Source organism: Anolis sagrei, chromosome X (assembly GCF_037176765.1).
Source record: "Anolis sagrei isolate rAnoSag1 chromosome X, rAnoSag1.mat, whole genome shotgun sequence".
Classification (NCBI taxonomy): Eukaryota; Metazoa; Chordata; class Lepidosauria; order Squamata; family Dactyloidae; genus Anolis; species Anolis sagrei.
The window spans coordinates 106909306-106933024 of record NC_090034.1 but is presented as its reverse complement, the minus strand read 5'-3'; the positions used below and the strand labels follow the sequence as shown (position 1 = coordinate 106933024).

The 23719-nt window shown below is 43.0% G+C and overlaps 1 protein-coding gene across 1 annotated transcript; it reads left to right on the top strand.

Annotated features, from left to right (window-relative positions):
* The first annotated feature begins 131 nt into the window (after positions 1–131).
* Positions 132–22719, top strand: LOC132780725 (uncharacterized). Its single transcript, XM_067461130.1, has 5 exons — positions 132–322; positions 8753–9011; positions 19778–19811; positions 19934–20060; positions 22025–22719. Exons 1-5 carry the CDS (start codon positions 136–138, stop codon positions 22333–22335), a joined length of 918 nt encoding a protein of 305 aa, XP_067317231.1. The 5' UTR covers positions 132–135; the 3' UTR covers positions 22336–22719.
* Positions 22720–23719: the final 1000 nt, after the last annotated feature.

Here is a 23719-nt window from a genome sequence, read left to right as displayed (position 1 = left end):
AAAGATTTATATCGGTGCCTTTCTATCATTATGGCCTAAGCGCATCCCTCCCTGGAGGAAATGGGACCAGAGTTTGCAAAGAGGGAAAGGGGGCGTGGCTTAGGCCAGAGGGAGAGCCCTGATTGGCCGAGAGGGATGCAGCTGCCAAGGCAGGGATGCTCTCAGGGATTAGCAGTCCAAGCCATTGCATTGCATTGCATTCCGTTGACCCGGCCCTTCGCTCCCATTGCGTTCCGGCTCTCTTCTTCCATCTCCGTCTCATGGAAGGCTCCCGGCAGCATGAGTTCCGCCGGGATCCATCAAGGCTACCTCCGGAAGTATGGTGAGTCCAACCTAAAACATTGATTTTCACACTTTTTGGAGTTGTTTTATTGGTTTGGAAAATCTGGATGTTTTTATGCATATGATGCCTTCAATGCTATTCGGCCCCGGGAGTTATAGTTCGGCAAAGAGGAGGCTGAGGGCCTTGGGAAACTGCAAATCCCATAGCCTGGGGCCTGGAAGATATTATATTAATTATATATTATTAGGTTATATATTATTATATAAATATATGACTATGTAAATATACTACCATTATATATTATTATATAAATATATTATTATTTATTTAAATATATAAATATATTATTATATATTATCATATAAATATATTATTATTATATTTATATCATTATATAAATATATTATTGTATATTATTACATAAATGCACTATTATATATTGTTATATAAATGTACTATTATAAATTATATAAATATATTATTGTATATTATTATATAAATATATTATTATAGATTATTGTATAAATGTACTATTATATTATATTAAATTATTATATTATATTATTATATTATATTATTATATTATATTATAGATTATTGTATAAATGTACTATTATATATTATTATATAAATGTACTATTTATATAATATTATTATAGATTGTTATATAAATGTACTATTATATATTATTATATAAATATATTATTATTTTATATATATTTATATCATTATATAAATATATTATTGTATATTATTATATAAACATATTACTATATATTATTATATAAAAGTACTATTGTATATATTATATAATGTATTATTATATATTATTATATAAATATATTACTATATATTATTATATACATATATTACTATATATTATATAAATGTACTATTATATATTATTATATAAATATACTATTATAGACTAATATAAATATATTATTGTATATTATATAAATATATTATTATAGATTATTGTATAAATGTACTATTATATATTATTATATAAATGTATTATTATATATTATATAAATATATTATTATTATATATTTATATCATTATATAAATATATTATTGTATATTATTATATAAATGTATTATTATATATTATTATATAAATATATTACTATATATTATTATGTAAATATGTTACTATATATTATATAAATGTACTATTTTATATTATTATATAAATGTACTATTATATATTATTATATAAATATACTATTATATATTATTATAATCAACTACCAAGCTTGCAAATTCTGTTTTGTCTGTCTGTTTGTTTGTTTTTGTTAAAAATGTAATACAAATGTCTGATTGTTGATGACACTTGTTTTACGTGTAAAGAGTCCTGCCTATGCAATGCTTCTTTGTGCCAGCTGTCTGCTCTGGTTTGGAGTTTTCTTGTACTGACTCTTTGTCTGCTGTGCTTTGATAAGTTTCCGATTATTGACTCCATTCAAAGCAGGTTTTTGGCTTTCCTTTCCATATTCTGCCAATGCATCGTGTTTTTCTTCTTCAACTGCTTGTTTGACTTGTAAGAGTCCTCTGCCACCAGACCTTCTAGGTAGATAGAGCCGGTCAACATCACTGCGAGGATGTAATGAATTCTGAATTGTCATGTTTTTCTGTCCAAATTGTCCAGTCCTGCCTGTGTCCAGTTTATGATGCCAGCAGCGTATCTTATGACACTTGTCCACTTTTCCTTCAATGCCGGGCTTTGTTGTGCCAGCTGTCAGCTCTGGTTTGGAGTGAAGTTTTCTTGTACTGGTTCTTTGTCTGCTGTGCTTTGAGAAGTTTCTGATTACTGACTTCAGGTATGGCCCAGGTGTTGATGGCCTTGATGGTGTTGCCTCCCTTGAGGTTGCTTTTGAGAATTTTTCTGACCCTTTGAATGTATTCTTTGCTGACCACAGTTTTCACATGTTCGTGTTTCATGTTGTCGAGCCATAGTCTGCCCAAATATTTCTAGACCTCTGGCTGGTGACACTTTTTCGCATATTTATGCCCTCACTTTCAAGGATTTTTCCCTTCTTCGGTGCCACTGTCAAACATTTGTCCAAACCAAACTCCATGTTGATATCTGTGCTAAAGATTCGGACAGTGTTAGTCAGAGACTGGATTTCGGTTTCGGTTTTCCTATACAGCTTCAGGTCGTCCATGTACAACAAATGTGAAATTTTGTGAGATCTCTGAGATGCTTGATAGCCGAGGTTTGTTTTTTGTAAGATTGTTGACAGAGAGATCATGGCAATGATGAAAAGCAGTGAGGACAACGAGTCTCCCTGGAAAAATCCTCTTCTGAGGTTGACAAGTCCGTAGTTTTCATTTCCAACAAACAGTTCAGTTTTCATCATATTTTCAATAAAAGTGCCAACGTTTTTACAAATCCTGATGATGTCTAGGCACTTGATGATCCAACTTCGTGGGAGTGAGTCAAAGGCTTTTTTGTAGTCAATCCACGTCATGTGAAGATTGGTTTTTCCGGCTTTTGCCGTTCTCCAGAATCATTTTGTCTATTATTATTATTATTATTATTATTATTATTATTATTATTATTATTCACATTTACTGTGCTTGAGTCTCCCTGGAAGATTCCTCTCCTGATATTGACAAGTCCGTAGTTTTCATTTCCAACAAACAGTTCAGTTTTCCACTGCTTCATCATATTTTCAATAAAAGTGCCAACGTTTTTACACATCCCGATGATGTCTAGGCACTTGATGATCCAACTGTGTGGGAGAGAGTCAAAGGCTTTTTTGTAGTCAATCCACGTCATGGGAAGATTGGTTTTTCGGCTTTTGCAGTTCTCCAGAATCATTTTGTCAATTATTATTATTATTATTATTATTATTATTATTATTATTATTATTATTATTATTATTATTATTCACATTTACTGCTCTCAAGTCTTCCTGGAAGATTCCTCTCCTGATGTTGACAAGTCCATAGCTTTCATTTCCAACAAACAGTTCAGTTTTCCAGTGCTTTGTCATATTTTCCATAAAAGTGCCAACGTTTTCACAAATCCCGATGATGTCTAGGCACTTGATGATCCAACTGTGTGGGAGTGAGTCAAAGGCTTTTTTGTAGTCAATCCACAAGGGGAGTCAAAGCAGTTGTTGTTGTTTGTTTGTTTGTTGTTGTTTACTTTATCTATTCCCCGTCTTTATTGCAGTATTTGTAGTCCCATAATATTGCAAAACATTGCGGTCACATAACATTGCGAAATATTTTGCACCCAACATTCCCAACCACTGCCCATGCCGATGGGAGTTGTAGTTCCATTATATATATATACACACACACACAGAGGACAGAGCTGATAACATTGCGAAATATTTCGGGACTACAGCACCCATCATTCCCAACCACTGTCCATGCCGATGGGAGTTGTAGTTCCATAATATATATATAGATACAGAGGATGGAGCCGATAACATTGCAAAATATTTCGGGACTACAACACCCATCATTCCCAACCACTGTCCATGCCGATGGGAGTTGTAGTTCCTATATATATATATATACACACACACAGAGGACGGAGCCGATAACATTGCAAAATATTTTGGGACCACAGCACCCATCATTCCCAACCACTGTCCATGCTGATGGGAGTTGTAGTTCCATAATATATATATAGATACAGAGGACGGAGCTGATAACATTGCAAAATATTTTGGGACTACAGCACCCATCATTCCCAACCACTGTCCATGCCGATGGGAGTTGTAGTTCCATAATATATATATAGAGGACGGAGCCGATAACATTGCGAAATATTTCGGGACTACAACACCCATCATTCCCAACCACTGTCCATGCCGATGGGAGTTGTAGTTCCATTATATATACAGAGGACCGAGCCGATAACATTGTGAAATATTTCAGGACTACAGCACCCATCATTCCCAACCACTGTCCATGGCGATGGGAGTTGTAGTTCTATTATATATATATGCAGAGGATGGAGCCAATAACATTGCGAAATATTTTGGGACTACAGTACCCATCATTTCCAACCACTGTCCATGCTGATGGGAGTGTAGTTCCATTATATATATATATATATATATATATATATACATACACACACACACACACAGAGGACGGAGCCGATAACATTGCGAAATATTTCGGGACTACAGCACCCATCATTCCCAACCACTGTCCATGCCGATGGGAGTTGTAGTTCCAATATACATATATATATATATATAGAGAGAGAGAGAGAGAGGACGGAGCCGATAACATTGCAAAATATTTCGGGACTACAGCACCCATCATTCCCAACCACTGTCCATGCTGATGGGAGTTGTAGTTCCATTATATATATATAGATAGATAGATAGATAGATAGATACAGAGGATGGAGCCGATAACATTGCAAAATATTTCGGAACTACAGCACCCATCATTCCCAACCACTGTCCATGCCGATGGGAGTTGTAGATCCATTATATATACATACATACAGAGGACGGAGCCGATAACATTGCAAAATATTTTGGGACTACAGCACCCATCATTCCCAACCACTGTCCATCCTGATGGGAGTTGTAGCTCCGTAATATATATATATATATATATACAGAGGACGAACCCCTGTTTTAAAGCTGGATTTCTTTCTAGATTTTGCAATTTTGCAATTTAGCATTCCCAGTGCTTACGTCAAAGGCACTCTGTGCATGCTCAGCGGACCCGTTTCTATTCTCATTTCTAATGCATTGAGTGTATTAGAGACTCATTGAACACATGCCCAATTTGTAATTTCATCCCATAGTGGTTTTGCTTTCCTTAATCTTCTCTCCCGGCCAGTTGCAAAACAGGAAAATGTACGGGTTTTTAGACGTATACTATATATATATATATATATATATATATATTCCGGTCTGGATGCCAGGCGGGATTACAACGGCCGTGCATTTGATTGCATCCTAATCCCAAGGCCGCAAAGGGAGAATTTAATCAGGAATGTAATCTCTTTGTTGCTCCGCGTGACGTGACGCTGGGCCCGTTTCAGGGACACAGATGGGAGGGAAGAGTAGTATTACTCAGAGGATTTCCGAGTAGTAGCGTCCCATCCCTGGCTGTTAGCATGCGCCGTCCAAAAATGTTATCAAAAAGCAGTATGCAAACTTGTGAAAGGATGAATTCTCCATCTTCCTTTTCTTCTCCTTCTCTTTCTTCTCTTCTTTCTTCATCTTTCCTACTGCTCTAAAACTTCTCCTCTTCTTCTCTTTTATCTCTCCTCCTTCTGCTGCTCTTGCTGCTTCTTCTTCCTTCTCTTCCTTCTCTTCTATCTCTCCTTCTTCTGCTGCTCTTGCTGCTTCCTCTCCTTCTCTTTTTCTTCTTCTTCTTCTCTTTGATCTCACCTTCTGCTGCTCTTGCTGCTGCTTCTTCCTTCTCTTCATTCCTTCTCTTCCTCCTCCTCTTCTCTTTTATCTCTCCTTCTGCTGCTCTTCCTTCTTCCTCTTTTTCTTCCTTCTCTTCCTTCCTCCTCCTCTCCTCCTCTTTTATCTCTCATTCCTCTGCTGCTCCTGCTACTTTTTCTCCTGTTTCTCTTCCTTCCTTCTCTTCTTCTCCTCTTTGATCTCTCCTCCTTCTGCTGCTCTTGCTGCTACTTCTTCCTTCTCTTCATTCCTTCTCTTCCTCCTCTTCTTCTTTTTTACCTCTCCTTCTTCTGCTGCTCTTGCTGCTTCTTCTTCCTTCTCTTCTTTCCCTTTTCTTCTTCTCTTTTATCTCTCCTTCTTCTGCTGCTCTTGCTGCTTCTTCATCTTCCTTCTCTTCCATTGACCCAATGCAATTAAATGAGAAATGACATCCTTTAAAGAGTAGTTCTTGCAGCAGATTCTCCTTTTGCTTTGGCTCAGCATTGAAATTACCGTATTTCATGGATATAATGCACCCCTTACTTTTGCAGAGGTCCTTTATACAAATCCCATTATTGCATAGCATTGAGCCAATGCAATTAAATGAGACATGACATCCCTCAAAGCTTCCCCTTTTGCTTTGGCTCATAACTGAGATTACCGTATTGCATGGATATGATGCATCCCTTAATTTTGCAGATGTCATTTACACAAATCCTAGCATTGCTTAGCATTGAGCCAATGCAATTAAATGAGAGATGACATCCTTCAAAGAGTAGTTCTTGCAGCAGATTCTCCTTTTGCTTTGGCTCAGCACTGAAATTACCGTATTGCATGGATATAATGCTCCCCTTAATTTTGCAGAAGTCATTTATACAAATCCTAGCATTGCATAGCATTGAACCAATGCAATTAAATGAGAGATGACATCCCTCAAAGAGTAGTTCTTGCAGCAGATTCTCCTTTTGCTTTGGCTCGGCACTGAGATTACCGTATTGCATGGATATAATGCACCCCTTAATTTTGCAGAGGTCATTTATACAAATCCCAGCATTGCATATCATTGAGCTAATGCAATTCAATGAGAGATGACGTCCTTCAAAGAGTAGTTCTTGCAGCAGATTCTCCTTTTGCTTTGGCTCAGCACTGAAATTACCGTATTGCATGGATATAATGCACCCCTTACTTTTGCAGAGGTCATTTATACAAATCCCAGCATTGCATATCATTGAGCTAATGCAATTCAATGAGAGATGACGTCCTTCAAAGAGTAGTTCTTGCAGCAGATTCTCCTTTTGCTTTGGCTCGGCACTGAGATTACCGTATTGCATGGATATAATGCACCCCTTAATTTTGCAGAGGTTATTTATACAAATCCCATTACTGCATAGCATGGAGCCAATGCAATTAAATGGGAGATGACATCTCTCACAGCTTCCCCATTTGCTTTGGCTCAGAACTAAGATTACCGTATTGCATGGATATAACGCACCCCTTCATTTTGCAGAGGTCATTTATACAAATCCCAGTATTGCATAGCATTGAGCCAATGCAATTAAATGGGAGGTGACATCCTTGAAAGAGTAGTTCTTGCAGCAGCTTCTCCTTTTGCTTTGGCTCAGCATTGAAATTACCGTATTGCATAGATATGATGCACCCCTTACTTTTGCAGAGGTCATTTATACAAATCCAATTATTGCATAGCATTGAGCCATTGCAATTAAACGAGAGATGACATCCCTCAAAGAGTAGTTCTTGCAGCAGATTCTCTTTTTGCTTGGGCTCAGCACTGAGATTACCATATTGCATGGATATAATGCACCCCTTAATTTTGCAAAGGTCATTTACACAAATCCTAGCATTGCATAGCATTGAGCCAATGCAATTAAATGGGAGATGACGTCCTTCAAAGAGTAGTTCTTGCAGCAGATTCTCCTTTTGCTTTGGCATAGCACTGAGATTACCGTATTGCATTGATATAATGCACCCCTTAATTTTGCAAAGGTTATTTATACAAATCCCATTATTGCATAGCATTGAGCCAATGCAATTCAATGAGAGATGACATCTCTCAAAGCTTTCCCTTTTGCTTTGGCTCAGAACTGAGATTACCGTATTGCATGGATATAATGCACCCCTTACTTTTGCAGAGGTCATTTATACAAATCCCAGCATTGCATAGCATTGAAGCAATGCAATTAAATGGGAGATGACATCTCTCACAGCTTCCCCATTTGCTTTGGCTCATAACTGAGATTACCGTATTGCATGGATATAATGCACCCCTTAATTTTGCAGAGGTCATTTACACCAATCCCATTATTGCATAGCATTGAGCCAATGCAATTCAATGAGAGATGACATCTCTCAAAGCTTCCCCTTTTGCTTTGGCTCATAACTGAGATTATCGTATTGCATGGATATAACGCACCCCTTAATTTTGCAAAGGTCATTTATACAAATCCAATTATTGCATAGCATTGAGCCATTGCAGTTAAACGAGAGATGACATCCCTCAAAGAGTAGTTCTTGCAGCAGATTCTCTTTTTGCTTGGGCTCAGCACTGACATTACCATATTGCATGGATATAATGCACCCCTTAATTTTGCAAAGGTCATTTACACAAATCCTAGCATTGCATAGCATTGAGCCAATGCAATTAAATGGGAAATGACGTCCTTCAAAGAGTAGTTCTTGCAGCAGATTCTCCTTTTGCTTTGGCATAGCACTGAGATTACCGTATTGCATGGATATAATGCACCCCTTAATTTTGCAAAGGTTATTTATGCAAATCCCATTATTGCATAGCATTGAGCCAATGCAATTCAATGAGAGATGACATCTCTCAAAGCTTTCCCTTTTGCTTTGGCTCAGAACTGAGATTACCGTATTGCATGGATATAATGCACCCCTTATTTATACAAATCCCATTATTGCATAGCATTGAGCTAATAGAATTAAATGTGAAATGATGTCCTTCAAAGCTTGCACTTTGCTTTGGCTCAGCACTAAGATTACCGTATTGCATGGATATGATGCACCCCTTAATTTTGCAGATGTGAGTAAATGCCAGTGTCCCTTGCACAGGTGGCTTCCTCTTTAAGCAGTGGAAGGAGAAGTTCCTGCTGCTCTCGGTGGACGGGAGCCTGCTGGTGTGTCCGGACGCGCACTCCCCGGCCGAGACGGGCATCGCCCTGGGCAGCGGCTGCCAGGACATCCTGGAGGGCGGCCAGATCCGGGACCTCCCGCCCCTCCCGCCGGGCGCCCAGAGGGACAGCTGCCTGGGCCTGCGCCTCCACGGGGGGAAGGTCCTGCTCCTCCTGGCCCCTGACCGGCAGCAGTGCAGGTAAGCGGTCTCTCATTCTAGATCTCTATACATATACATACATACAAGACCTGAGTTATCAACATTACACTGTTCAACTTGCAAATGACTCATGGTTAAGAATGAGGCTGGACTGGATGGCCTCTGGGGGCCCCTTCCAAATCTGTAATACTATATCTAGCTCAATTTATACATACATGACCTGAGTTACAATGCAAATGACACACAGTTAAGAACGGGGCTGGACTGGATGGCCTCTGGGGGTCCCTTCCAAATCTGTATAATATATCTAGCTCAATGTATCCATACAGGACCTGAGTTACAAACATCGGATTTGCAAATGACTCATAGTTAAGAATAAGGCTGGACTGGATGGCCTCTGGGGGCCCCTTCCAAATCTGTAATAGTATATCTAGCTCAATATATACATACATGACCTGAGTTACAATGCAAATGACACACAGTTAAGAACGGGGCTGGACTGGATGGCCTCTAGGGGTCCCTTCCAAATCTGTATAGTATATCTATCTCAATGTATCCATACAGGACCTGAGTTACAAACATTGGATTTGCAAATGACTCAGTTAAGAATAAGGCTGGACTGGATGGCCTCTGGGGGCCCCTTCCAAATCTGTAATACTATATCTAGCTCAATATATCCATACATGACCTGAGTTACAATGCAAATGACACACAGTTAAGAATGAGGCTGGACTGGATGGCCTCTGGGGACCCCTTCCAAATCTGTATAGTATATCTATCTCAATGTATCCATACAGGACCTGAGTTACAAACATCGGATTTGCAAATGACTCAGTTAAGAATAAGGCTGGACTGGATGGCCTCTGGGGGCCCCTTCCAAATCTGTAATATTATATCTAGCTCAATATATACATACATGACCTGAGTTACAATACATTATGACTCAGTTAAGAACGGGGCTGGACTGGATGGCCTCTGGGGGTCCCTTCCAAATCTGTATAGTATATCTATCTCAATGTATCCATACAGGACCTGAGTTACAAACATCCACTTTGCAAATGACTCACAGTTAAGAACGGGGCTGGACTGGATGGCTTTTGGGGGTCCCTTCTACATGTGTGATACTGTATCCCATATATGTATGTATGTATGTATGTATGTATGTATATGTATGTACACACACACACATACAGGGACTGCCCGAGTTAGAAACACCTGACTTGTAAAGGCCTCAAAGTTAGACACGGGGCTGGACTGGGGTGGCCTTTAAGGGTCCCCTCCAAATCTATAAGATATATACATATACATACACACACACACACACACACATATATATATATATATAGTACCGGAGTTACAAACATCCAACTTGCAAACACCTCACAGTTCAGAATAAGAGTGGACTGGATAGTCTTTGGGAGTCCCTTCCAAATCTGCGATACTATATATATACACACACACATACATACACACACACACACACATATATATACACACACACATGCACACACTAGCCATCCTCTGGCACATGTTGCTGTGGCCCAGTCTGTGTATATGCGTTTTGTGTGTGTATATATGTATGTATATTTGTGTTTATGTGTATTTATGTGGTTTTGCACATGCATTATAATATGTGGCCCAGTCTGTGTATATGTGTTTTGTGTGTTTATATATTTGTGTATGTGTGTGTTTGTATATATGTGCGTGTGGTTTTGCGCCTGCGATACATTGCTGTGGCCCAGTTTGTGTATATGTGCATATGTGTGTTTGCATATTATCTACATGTGGTTTCGCGCATGCGTTGTGATGTATTTTTTGTTTTGTTTTGTGTTTTTTGGTTTTTTAAGTCCCTTCCGCTGTGTTTTGCAGTGTTTTTATGAGTAATGATCACTCGTTGGCCTGAGAGGTGTCTTGTGTCCAAATTTGGTGTCGAGTCGCTCAGTGGTTTTTTAAATAATACTTTTTATTAATATTTGCACAAATAATTATAATATGATCCAAAAGAAAACAACAGGTAATCATGCAAACTAATAAAAGGAAAGCAAACCACCCAACAAACCAGCAGAGCACACTGAGGTGGTTTTTGAGTTATGTTAATCCCACAAACCAACATTACACACACACACACACACACACACACACACACACACATATATATACATACAGGGTTAGTCAAAATGAATAGGCCAATAAGATATACAATTAATTTTCTTATTGGCCTATTCATTTTGACTAACCCTGTATATTGTAACTTGGGGGCTGCCTGTATTGGGAAAAGAGCCCCATGCATTGTATACATTCAGACCTTTGTCTCTTTCCCCCAAAGACTGCAAATGAAGAACCTCCATAGTATTGGGAAAGGGGCCTTTGGGACTGTCACTCCCATCTATGCTGGCTGGGGATGATGGGAATGGCAGTCCAAAAGGAAGACCAGCAAAACCATCTCTTGAGTCTGAAGTCTAATCTGATCTCTTTCTTCGATAGAGCTACAAGCTGGGTAGATGCGGGGAATGATGCCGTGGATGTAGCGTACCTGGATTTCAGGAAGGCCTTCTTTGACAAGGTCCCCCATGACCTTCTGGCAAGGAAACTAGTCCAATGTGGGCTAGGCAAAACTACGGTGAGGTGGATCTGGAATTGGTTAAGTGGACGAACACAGAGAGTGCTCACTAATGCTTCCTCTTCATCTTGGAAAGAAGTGACGAGCGGAGTGCCACAAGCAGGGTTTCTGTCCTGGGCCCGGTCCTGCTCAGGATCTTTATTCATGACTTAGATGAAGGGTGAGAAGGCAGGATCATCAAGTTTGCAGACGACACCAAATTGGGAGGGAGAGCCAAGACTCCAGAGGACAGGAGCAGGATTCAAAACAATCCTGACAGATTAGAGACGATTGGCCAAAACTAACAAAATGAAGTTCAACAGTGACAAATGCAAGATACTCCACTTTGGCAGAAAAAATGAAATGCAAAGATACAGAATGGGGGACGCCTGGCTCGAGAGCAGGACGTGTGAAAAAGATCTTGGAGTCCTCGTGGACAACAAGTTAAACATGAGCCAACAATGTGATGTGGCGGCAAAAAAGCCAATGGGATTTTGGCCTGCATCAAGAGGAGCCTAGTGTCTAGATCTAGGGAAGTCATGCTCCCCATGCTCTATTCTGCTTTGGTTAGACCACAGCTGGAATATTGTGTCCAATTCTGGGCACCACAATTCAAGAGAGATATTGACAAGCTGGAATGTGTCCAGAGGAGGGCGACTAAAATGATCAAGGGTCTGGAGAACAAGCCCTATGAGGAGCGGCTTAAGGAGCTGGGCATGTTTAGCCTGAAGAAGAGAAGGCTGAGAGGAGATATGATAGCCATGTATAAATATGTGAGAGGAAGCCACAGGGAGGAGGGAGGGAGCTTGTTTTCTGCTTCCCTGGAGACTAGGACGCAATGGAGCAATGGCTTCAAACTACAAGAGAGGAGATTCCATCTGAACATTAGGAAGAACTTCCTGACTGTGAGAGCCGTTCAGCGGTGGAACTCTCTGCCCCGGAGTGTGGTGGAGGCTCCTTCTTTGGAAGCTTTTAAGCAGAGGCTGGATGGCCATCTGTCAGGGGTGATTTGAATGCAATATTCCTGCTTCTTGGCAGAATGGGGTTGGACTGGATGATAGCCCATGAGGTCTCTTCCAACTCTTGGATTCTATGATTCTATGATTCTAAGTCCATAACAGACAACTTCAAGGCAGGCAGACACATATTGTAGGCCTGGGTAACAACGCAAAAATTTGTTTCTAAAATCGTTTTGTAATTGGGGGTTTTTTTTGTTTCGATATTTAAAATAATTACAAAATTTTCCAAAAAAAAAGTTCGGTATTTATAAAATTTCGTAAATATTTACAAAACATTTTGTAAAGATGGCGCCCTTTTTTTTTCAATATTTTTAAAATATTTTTTAAATTTAATTATTAATTTAGTAGAATAGGGAGGAGAAATTAAAATTATTATTATTAAATTTAAATTATTATTAAGGAGGGAAGGCAGGCACTCACTCTGGCGGGCTCTCTCGCTCGCCGCTCGCTTGCCGCTCGCTCGCCCCTCTCGCTCGCCGCTTGTGGGGTTCAGAATGCTCTTTGATTGCAGGTGAACCATAAATCCCCGTAAATAAAACTCCCAAATGTCAAGGTCTATTTCCCGCAAACTCCATCTGTGTTCATATTTGGGTGTATATTGAGTGCTTTTGCCAAGTGTGGTCCAGATCCATCATTGTTTGAGTCCCTCTCGCTCTCCGCTCGCCCGCCCCTCTCGCTCTCCGCTCGCTCACCCCTCTCGCTCTCCGCTCACTCGCCCCTCTCGCTCGGCTCGCCGCTCGCTCGCCCCTCTCGCTCTCCGCTCTCTCGCCCCTCTCGCTCTCCGCTCACTCGCCCCTCTCGCTCTCCGCTCGCTCACCCCTCTCGCTCTCCGCTCCCTCGCCCCTCTCGCTCTCCGCTCACTCGCCCCTCTCGCTCGGCTCGCCGCTCGCTCGCCCCTCTCGCTCTCCGCTCTCTCGCCCCTCTCGCTCTCCGCTCACTCGCCCCTCTCGCTCTCCGCTCGCTCACCCCTCTCGCTCTCCGCTCCCTCGCCCCTCTCGCTCTCCGCTCACTCGCCCCTCTCGCTCGGCTCGCCGCTCGCTCGCCCCTCTCGCTCTCCGCTCTCTCGCCCCTCTCGCTCTCCGCTCACTCGCCCCTCTCGCTCTCCGCTCGCTCACCCCTCTCGCTCTCCGCTCCCTCGCCCCTCTCGCTCTCCGCTCACTCGCCCCTCTCGCTCGGCTCGCCGCTCGCTCGCCCCTCTCGCTCTCCGCTCTCTCGCCCCTCTCGCTCTCCGCTCACTCGCCCCTCTCGCTCTCCGCTCGCTCACCCCTCTCGCTCTCCGCTCACTCGCCCCTCTCGCTCTCCGCTCACTCGCCCCTCTCGCTCGGCTCGCCGCTCGCTCGCCCCTCTCGCTCTCCGCTCACTCGCCCCTCTCGCTCTCCCCTCACTCGCCCCTCTCGCTCTCCGCTCTCTCGCCCCTCTCGCTCTCCGCTCACTCGCCCCTCTCGCTCTCCGCTCTCTCGCCCCTCTCGCTCTCCGCTCTCTCGCCCCTCTCGCTCTCCGCTCACTCGCCCCTCTCGCTCTCCGCTCGCTCGCCCCTCTCGCTCTCCGCTCCCTCGCCCCTCTCGCTCTCCGCTCGCTCGCCCCTCTCGCTCTCCGCTCTCTCGCCCCTCTCGCTCTCCGCTCACTCGCCCCTCTCGCTCTCCGCTCGCTCGCCCCTCTCGCTCTCCGCTCCCTCGCCCCTCTCGCTCTCCGCTCACTCGCCCCTCTCGCTCGGCTCGCCGCTCGCTCGCCCCTCTCGCTCTCCGCTCTCTTGCCCCTCTCGCTCTCCGCTCACTCGCCCCTCTCGCTCTCCGCTCGCTCACCCCTCTCGCTCTCCGCTCCCTCGCCCCTCTCGCTCTCCGCTCACTCGCCCCTCTCGCTCGGCTCGCCGCTCGCTCGCCCCTCTCGCTCTCCGCTCTCTCGCCCCTCTCGCTCTCCGCTCACTCGCCCCTCTCGCTCTCCGCTCGCTCACCCCTCTCGCTCTCCGCTCACTCGCCCCTCTCGCTCTCCGCTCACTCGCCCCTCTCGCTCGGCTCGCCGCTCGCTCGCCCCTCTCGCTCTCCGCTCTCTCGCCCCTCTCGCTCTCCGCTCACTCGCCCCTCTCGCTCTCCCCTCACTCGCCCCTCTCGCTCTCCGCTCTCTCGCCCCTCTCGCTCTCCGCTCACTCGCCCCTCTCGCTCTCCGCTCTCTCGCCCCTCTCGCTCTCCGCTCTCTCGCCCCTCTCGCTCTCCGCTCACTCGCCCCTCTCGCTCTCCGCTCGCTCGCCCCTCTCGCTCTCCGCTCCCTCGCCCCTCTCGCTCTCCGCTCGCTCGCCCCTCTCGCTCTCCGCTCGCTCGCCCCTCTCGCTCTCCGCTCGCTCGCCCCTCTCGCTCTCCGCTCACTCGCCCCTCTCGCTCGGCTCGCCGCTCGCTCGCCCCTCTCGCTCTCCGCTCGCTCGCCCCTCTCACTCTCCGCTCACTCGCCCCTCTCGCTCGGCTCGCCGCTCGCTCGCCCCTCTCGCTCTCCGCTCTCTCGCCCCTCTCGCTCGCCGCTCTCTCGCCCCTCTCGCTCGGCTCGCCGCTCTCTCGCCCCTCTCGCTCGGCTCGCCGCTCGCTCGCCCCTCTCGCTCTCCGCTCGCTCGCCCCTCTCGCTCTCCGCTCGCTCGCCCCTCTCGCTCTCCGTTCGCTCACCCCTCTCGCTGGCCAAGTGTGGTCCAGATCCATCATTGTTTGAGTCTGTAGTGGCCTCTGGATGTAGGTGAACTACAACTCCAAAACTGAAGGTCAATGGCCCACCAAGCCCTTCCCTGACAGATGGCCATCCAGCCTCTGTTTCAAACAGTCTCCACCGCACTCCCTCTGGGGCAAAGAGTTTCACAGCTGAATGGCTCTCACCGTCGCTGCTCGCTCGCCCCTCTCGCTCGCCCTCTCCCTCGCTTGCTCAGCCGGCAGAGCTCCCAGCAAGCATCGGCAGGCGGCCATCTTACGTATTTCCGAAATGGACGGAAATGCCGTTTCGATATTTAAAAACACTTCCAGGTTAAAAAAAAAGTTTTGTAATCGTTTCGTAATTCAAAAAATAACGAATATTTAACGAATTAACGAATTAACGAAACGAATTGCCCAGCCCTAACATATTGTTTACAAGCACAATGGTGCCATCTAGAGGCCAAGAGAGGGGTGGCAGCCTCTCTCTTTCATTGTTTTGTTTGTTTGTTGAAAATGCAATACAACTGTTTGGTTTGCTCCTGACATGATAAATAAATAAATTGACTGTCATTGTTGTTGATGTTTCTGCATTAATAATATTATGATTAATAATAATAATAATATAATGTTAGAAGCTTTGACACTCAACCAAGAGATAAAAGTAGGTGAAGATGGTAATATTATATGTAAGATTAATGATGTTGCAATACAATATATTATATATAAAATATATACTACAACTTATGATATAGTAAAATGTATTATATCATACCTAATAGCATAATATAATGGTAATGCATTATACATATTGTGGTATAATAATAGAGTACAATACAATAATATATAATAACATAATACTTGTATATTATATATTACATTTAATATTACTAATAATATCAAAGTATAGTGCTATAGTATAATATAGTAATATATCATGCTAATATTGTGCTATCCTAATAATATATTGTATATACATGTAATATTGATAATAATAATTGATAATAATATACTAATAATACAATATAATAATATATAATATTGTAATAAATACTAATATATCAAATATAATTACTACTGATAATATATAACAATATATAATAATATGATACTTGTATATTATATATTACATGTAATATTACTAATAATATCATATAGTGCTATAGTATAATATAGTAATATATCATACTAATACTGTGCTATCCTAATAATATATTGTATATACATATAATATTGATAATAATATTATAATCTAATACAATATACTAATAAAATATAATAATATATAATATTGTAATATAGTAATACCAACATAATTACTACTGATAATATATAAGGATATATAATGATATAGTTTTATTGTTGTATATTTCAAGTTGTAATGTTTTTGATTGTGAGCCGTACGGAGAGATAAATAAAACAGGATATGAATAAATTATTATTATTATTATTATTATTATTATTATATTTATTACCTGTAATATTACTAATAATATTGCAGTATAGTTGTACTGTATAGTACACTATAGTAATATATTTTATTTATTTATTTATTTACCTTACGAAGGTGACTCACAGCGGTTCACAACAAATACGAACAGCAAAAATCCAATGCTACAGTGTAAAAACAGTTAACAACCTAACATATTACATAATTAATAACAATTACTACAATACCCATTCACTGTCGTCTTGTCATCAAAAACATGTTCCAGATTCGTCATCCATTGTTCCATTCCAATGTTCATTAACCAATCATTGCACTAATTATTGGAACGCCTGCTCAAACAGCCAGGTCTTCACTTTCCTGCGGAATACCATTAGAGATGGTGCTAGTCTAATGTCCGTAGGAAGGGCGTTCCACAGCCGAGGAGCCACCACCGAGAAGGCCCTATCTCTCGTCCCCGCCAACCGTGCTTTTGAAGCAGGCGGGATCGAGAGCAGGGTCTCCCCGGAAGATCTCAAAGTCCTGGTGGGTTCATAGGCGGAGATGTGGTCGGATAGGTAGCTTGGGCCGGAACCGTTTAAGGCTTTAAAGGCCAACGCCAGCACTTTGAATTCAGCCCGGTAGCAGATTGGTAGCTAGTGGAGTTGGCGCAAAAGGGGGGTCGTATGCTCCCTGCGCTCCGCTCCTGTTAACATCATGGCTGCCGAGTGTTGGACTAGTTGGAGCTTCCGAGCCGTCTTCAAGGGCAACCCCACGTAGAGAGTGTTGCAGTAGTCCATACGGGATGTAACCAGAGCGTGGACTACCGTGGCCAAGTCAGACTTCCCAAGGTACGGGCACAGCTGGCGCACTAGTTTTAGCTGTGCAAATGCTCCCCTGGTCACTGCCGAAACCTGGGTTTCCAGGCTCAGCGATGAGTCCAGGGTCACACCCAAACTGCGAACCTGCGTCTTCAGGGGGAGTGCAACCCCATCCAGCACAGGCTGTAACCCTATACCCTGTTCGGCCTTACGACTGACCAGGAGTACCTCTGTCTTGTCTGGATTCAGTTTCAGTTTGTTCGCCCTCATCCAGACCGTTACAGCGGCCAGGCACCGGTTCAGGACCTCGACAGCCTCCTTAGTAGCAGGTGGAAAGGAGTGACAGAGTTGGACGTCATCCGCGTACAGATGACACTGCACCCCGAAACTCCGGATGATCTCCCCCAGCAGCTTCATGTAGATGTTAAACAACATGGGAGACAATATTGAGCCCTGAGGAACCCCACAAGACAATGGTTGTGGGGTTGAACAGGTGTCCCCCAACAACACCTTCTGAGATCGACCCTCCAGGAATGACCGGAGCCACTGCAAAACAGTGATAAAAATATATCATACTAACATTGTGCTATCCTAATAATATATTGTATATACATATAATATTGATAATAATAATATTTTAATCTAATACAATATAATACGAATATGAATAAATTATTATCAATAATATTTATTATTTATCAATAATACATTATTATTATTATTTATCAATAATACATTATTATTAATAATAATATTTATTATTTATCAATAGTACATTATTATTATTATTATTGTTATTATTATTGAAGTACCCATCACTTCTTTAACGTGTACAGTTTGCTCTGATTTGGGAAAAACTTAATTTAATTTAATTTAAAGGGTCTATCTCAGTGGTTCTCAACGTTCCTAATGCCATGACTCCTTAGTACAGTTCTTCATGTTGTGTTGACCCCCAACCATAACATTATTTTCATTGCTACTTCATAACTGTCATTTTGCTCCCATCATGAATCGTCATGTAAATACCTGATATGTATGATGTATTTTCATTCATTGGACCAAATTTGACACAAATACCCAATATGCCCAAATCTGAATACTGGTGGGATCGGGGAAGGGGGAGTCATTTTGTCATTTGGGAGTTGTAGTTCACCTACATCCCGAGAGCATTGTGGACTCCAGCAGTGATAGATCTGGACCAACTTGGCATGAATACTCAATATGCCCAAATCTGAATATTGCTTGGGAAAAATAGACCTTGACATTTGGGAGTTGTGGTTACTGGGATTTATAGTTCACCTACAATCAAAGAGCAATCTGAACTCCACTAACGATGGAATTGGTGACTCCCATGGCCAACAGAAAATACTGAAAGGGTGTGGTGGGCATTGACCTTGAGTTTGGGAGTTGTGGCTACTGGGATTTATAGTTCACCTACAATCAAAGAGCAATCTGAACTCCACTAACGATGGAATTGGTGACTCCCATGGCCAACAGAAAATACTGAAAGGGTGTGGTGGGCATTGACCTTGAGTTTGGGAGTTGTGGCTACTGGGATTTATAGTTCACCTACAATCAAAGAGCAATCTGAACTCCACTAACGATGGAATTGGTGACTCCCATGGCCAACAGAAAATACTGAAAGGGTGTGGTTGGCACTGACCTTGAGTTTGGGAGTTGTGGTTACTGGGATTTATAGTTCACCTACAATCAAAGAGCAATCTGAACTCCACTAACGATGGAATTGGTGACTCCCATGGCCAACAGAAAATACTGAAAGGGTGTGGTGGGTACTGACCTTGAGTTTTGGAGTTGTAGTTCACCTACATCCAGAGAGCACTGTGGACTCAAGCAATGATGGATCTGGACCAAACTTGGCACAAGCACTCAATATTCCCAAATGTGAACACTGGTGGAGTTTGGGGAAAATATACCTTGACATTTGGGAGTTGTAGTTGCTGTAATTTATAGTTCACCTACAAGCAGAGTCTTCTGAACCCCACCAATGATAGAATTATGCCAAACTTCCCACACAGAACTCCCATAACCAATGGAAAAAACTGGAGGGATGTGGGATGAATTGACAGTGATTTAGGGATCCGGAGAGCACTGTGAACCCAAACAATTATGCCAAAGGGCTTTCAAAAACCATCAGAAATATGTGTTTTCTGATGGTCTTCAGTGACCCCTCTGAAACCCCCTCGTGACCCCCCCAGGGGTCCCGACCCCCAGGTTGAGAAACACTGCTCTATCTCTTTTTCTCTTTTTTTTCTGCAGACAGTGGCTCAACATCCTGAGAAAAGTCAAAGAGGTAAGGATGCAAAGCTGAGGAAACAGGAGGAATCTGGTAGAGGTGCACTCTGCACATGCTCAGGTGCAAGGCGGGAGGGAAATGCTGATGCTCGCCTTCCTTTGCTTCTCTTTTTCCCCCAGGGTTTTTCCTTGGGTTCTCCTTCTCGTTGCAAAGTCCACATCGACTCCCCGGGAAGGAAATGTTGTCGGAAAGGAGGGAGCCTGGGAGAGAGCGGAGGCAGCAACGGAGGGTCCCCCAGCAGAGAAGGTGAGGAGAGAAGGGCAAGAATGGGGTCTTCTACTGAGGATGAGGGGGATGGTGACCTCTATTGCTGGGGAACGAGGGAAGAAGAGGAAAGAGAGAAGGAGGAAAGATGGGAAGAGAAGGTGAAGAAAGAGGAGGAAGAGAAGAAGAGGTAAAATGAAGAGACGGAGAAAAGAGAAAAAAGAAGAAAAGGAGAAAGAATGGAGGGGAGGAGGAAAGGTAAAGGAGAAGAAGAAAGAAGGCAAGAATGGAGAAGAGAAATAGAGTAAGATGAGGAAAATGGAGAGGAGAAGAAAGAGGAGAAGGAGAGGGAAAAGGAGGAGAAGGAGAAAGAAAAAGAGAAGAAAGGAGAAATAACAAGAAGGAGGATGGAGGAGAGAAAGAGAAAGAAAGGGGGAAGGAAGAAAGAACAAGAGGGAGAATAGTGAAGAGAAAGAGTAAGATGAGGGAAATGGAGAGGAGAAAAGGAGGAGGAGGAGAAGAAAGAGAAGGAGGAGAGGAAAGAGAACGAGAAAAGAGAAAGAAGAATGGAGAAGAAGAAAGGGAAAGGAGAAGAAGAAAGGACAAGAGGTAGAATGGAGGAGAGAAAGAGAATAAGAACAGGAAAATGGAGAGAAGAAAGAGGAGAAGGAGAGGGAAAAGGAGAAGAAAGGAGAAAGAACAAGAGCGAGGATGGAGGAGAGAAAGGGGGAAGAAAGAACAAGAGGGAGAATGGTGGAGAGAAGGAAAAGGAAGGACAAGAAGGAGAATTGAGGAGAGAGAGTCACTCTTTTCTTCCTCTTCTTCCTCTTACTCTTCTACTTCTATCATTTCTTCCTCTTCTTCTTTTTCTTCCTCCGCTTTTTCTTCTTCTTATTGCTCCTTTCTTCCTCCTCTTTTTTCCTTTTCTTCCTCTTCTACTTCTATCACTTCTTCCTCCTTCTTTTTCTTCCTCCTCTTTCTCTTATTACTCCTTTCTTCCTTTTTCTCTTCCTCCTTCTCTTCTTTTTCTTCCTCTTCTACTTCCATCACTTCTTCCTCCTCTTCCTCTTCTTTTTCTTCCTCCTCTTTCTTTCTCTTCTTATTGCTCCTTTCTTCTTCTCTTCTTTTTCTTCCTCTTACTCCTCTTCTACTTCTATCACTTCTTCCGCCTCTTCCTCCTCTCCTTCCACTTGTTCGTTTTTCCTCCTCATTTTCTTTTTCTTCCTCCTCTCCTTCCCCCTTCCTCTTCTTCCTCCCTTTCTTTCTCTTCTTCTTATTGCTCCTTTCTTCCTTTTTCATCTTCCTCCTTCTCTTCTTTTTCTTGCTCCTCTTCCTCTTCTATTTCTATCACTTCTTCCTCCTCTTCCTCTTCTTTTTCTTCCTCCTCTTTCTTTCTCTTCTTCTTATTGCTCCTTTCTTCCTCCTCCTCTTCTTTTTCTTCCTCTTCTTCTTCCTTCCTCTTCTACTTCTATCACTTCTTCCTCCTCTTCCTCTTTTTCTTACTCCTCTTTCTCTTCTTCTTATTGCTCCTTTCTTCCTCCTCCTCTTCTTTTTCTTCCTCTTCTACTTCTATCACTTTTTCCACCTCTTCCTCTTCTTTTTCTTCCTCCTCTTTCTTCCTCATCTTCTTATTGCTCCTTTCTTCCTTTTTTCTTCCTCCTTCTATTCTTTTTCTTCCTCTTCTACTTCTATCGCTTCTTCCTCCTCTTCCTCTTTTTCTTTCTCTTCTTCTTACTGCTCCTTTCTTACTTTTCTTTTTCTTTGTCTTCTTCCTTACTCTTCTACTTCTATCACTTCTTCTTCCTCCTCTTCCTCTTTTTCTTCCTCCTTTCTTTCTCTTCTTATTGCTCCTTTCTTCCTCCTTCTCTTCTTTTTCTCCCTCCTCTTCCTCTTCTACTTCTATCACTTCTTCCCCCACTTCCTACTCTCCTTCCACTTGTTCCTCTCCTTCTTCTACTTCTTCTTCTCCTTCTCCCTCCATTCACGCCTATGCTTTCTCTGCGCAGGTCCGGTGTCCATTCCCTGCCACGGGAGCTGCTCCCCGCACTGCTTGCGCCACGGACCTTGCTCCCGCCCGGGGGTCAGGGCGGCCTGCATCCTGGTGGGGGGCGCAGCGGCCGGCCCCTCCATGGGCTATATGGTCACTTCGGCCGGCGCCGGCCACCCAGCCGAGTCCCACCCGCCGGACTTCAAGGAGCTGGGCTACCACCCTTCTGCGTGCGACGCTACCGCCGAAGCGCACTACGAATCCCTGGACTGCGAGGGGTTGGACCAGGACTTCGACAGCATGCTGGACTTCGGGGGGTTCGCCTTCTAGGAGAGGTATCCGCACTATAGAATTAATACAGTTTGACACCACTTGGGCCGAGGCGGGATCCCGGGAGTCGTAGTTTGCGCAAGGTCTTGAGCCACCTTTGCCAAAGAGTGCCGAGCTACAACTCGCAGCCAGGACAGCGAAAGTGGTGTCAAACTGCATTAAGTGGACAGTGCAGATGCTCCCTTGGTTGGGAGGAACGCAAAGGGCTCAGTGGCTCCAGATGCCTGGCATCCCAAGGGGCCGGTCTTCTTCTTCTTCTTCCATGTTTGTTTACTGTGCATTTTTTGTTGTCTCCATTGTCGGTGGGATCAAGGGCTGGGCAATCCTGTTGTCTTCTTCTTCCTCCGTGTTTTGCATTCAATAAAGTCTTTCCACGGGCTATAACTTGATGGGAGTGAGCGTGACCGAGCCTCGGACCACAGGATGCAGGCAACACCTTCTTTTTTAAATTGAATTATCGTATATACTCGAGTATAAGCCGACCCGAATATAAGCCGAGGCCCGTTTGAGTATATATATGTGTGTGTGTATATGTATATTGTGTATTAGTGTGCGCTTGTGTATATATGTGCATGTATGTGCATATGTATAAGTGTGTATATGCGTACACATGTATATGTATATGTGTGTATGTGTGCATGTGCATATGTGTGTGTATATGTGCATATGTATGTGTGTATGTGCGTACACACGTATATGTATATGTGTGTATGTGTGCATATGTGTGTGCATATGTGTATATGTATATTGTGTATATGTGTGCATGTATGTGTATATATATGTGTGTATGTGCGTACACATGTATATGTATGTATGTGTGTATGTATGTGTGCATGTGCATATGTGTGTGCATATATATGTGTGTATAGGTGTATATGTATATTGTGTATATGTATATATGTGTGCATGTATGTGTATATGTATAAGTGTATATGTGCGTACACATGTGTATATGTGTATGTGTGTGTGTGTGCATGTGCATATGTGTGTGCATGTGTGTATATGTGCATTTATGCGTATATATGTGTATGTGCATATATATGTGTGTATATGGTTGCAGCTAAACATCAAAAAAACCAAGATTATGGCAACAAGAATGATTGACAACTGGGAAATAGAGGGAGAAAATGTGGAGGCCGTGACAGGGTTTGTATTTCTAGGTGGGAAGATGAGTGCAGATGCAGACTGTGGCCAGGAAATCAGAAGACGCTTCCTTCTTGGGAGGAGAGCAATGTCCAGTCTCGTTAAAATAGTAAAGAGTAGAGACATCAGACTGGCAACCAAGATCCATTGCCTAGTCAAAGCCATGGTCTTCCCTGTAGTCACCTACGGATGTGAGAGCTGGACCTTCGGGAAGGCTGAGCGAAGGAAGATCGATGCTTTT

Bases quoted from the DNA above. Each gene is read 5' to 3' on its own strand.
- LOC132780725 (XM_067461130.1), top strand. From the start codon at position 136: ATGCAGCTGCCAAGGCAGGGATGCTCTCAGGGATTAGCAGTCCAAGCC. The intron at 9,012-19,777 runs GTAAGCGGTCTC...TTTTTTCTGCAG, and splicing joins CCTGACCGGCAGCAGTGCAG to ACAGTGGCTCAACATCCTGA. The intron at 20,061-22,024 runs GTGAGGAGAGAA...TTCTCTGCGCAG, and splicing joins AGGGTCCCCCAGCAGAGAAG to GTCCGGTGTCCATTCCCTGC.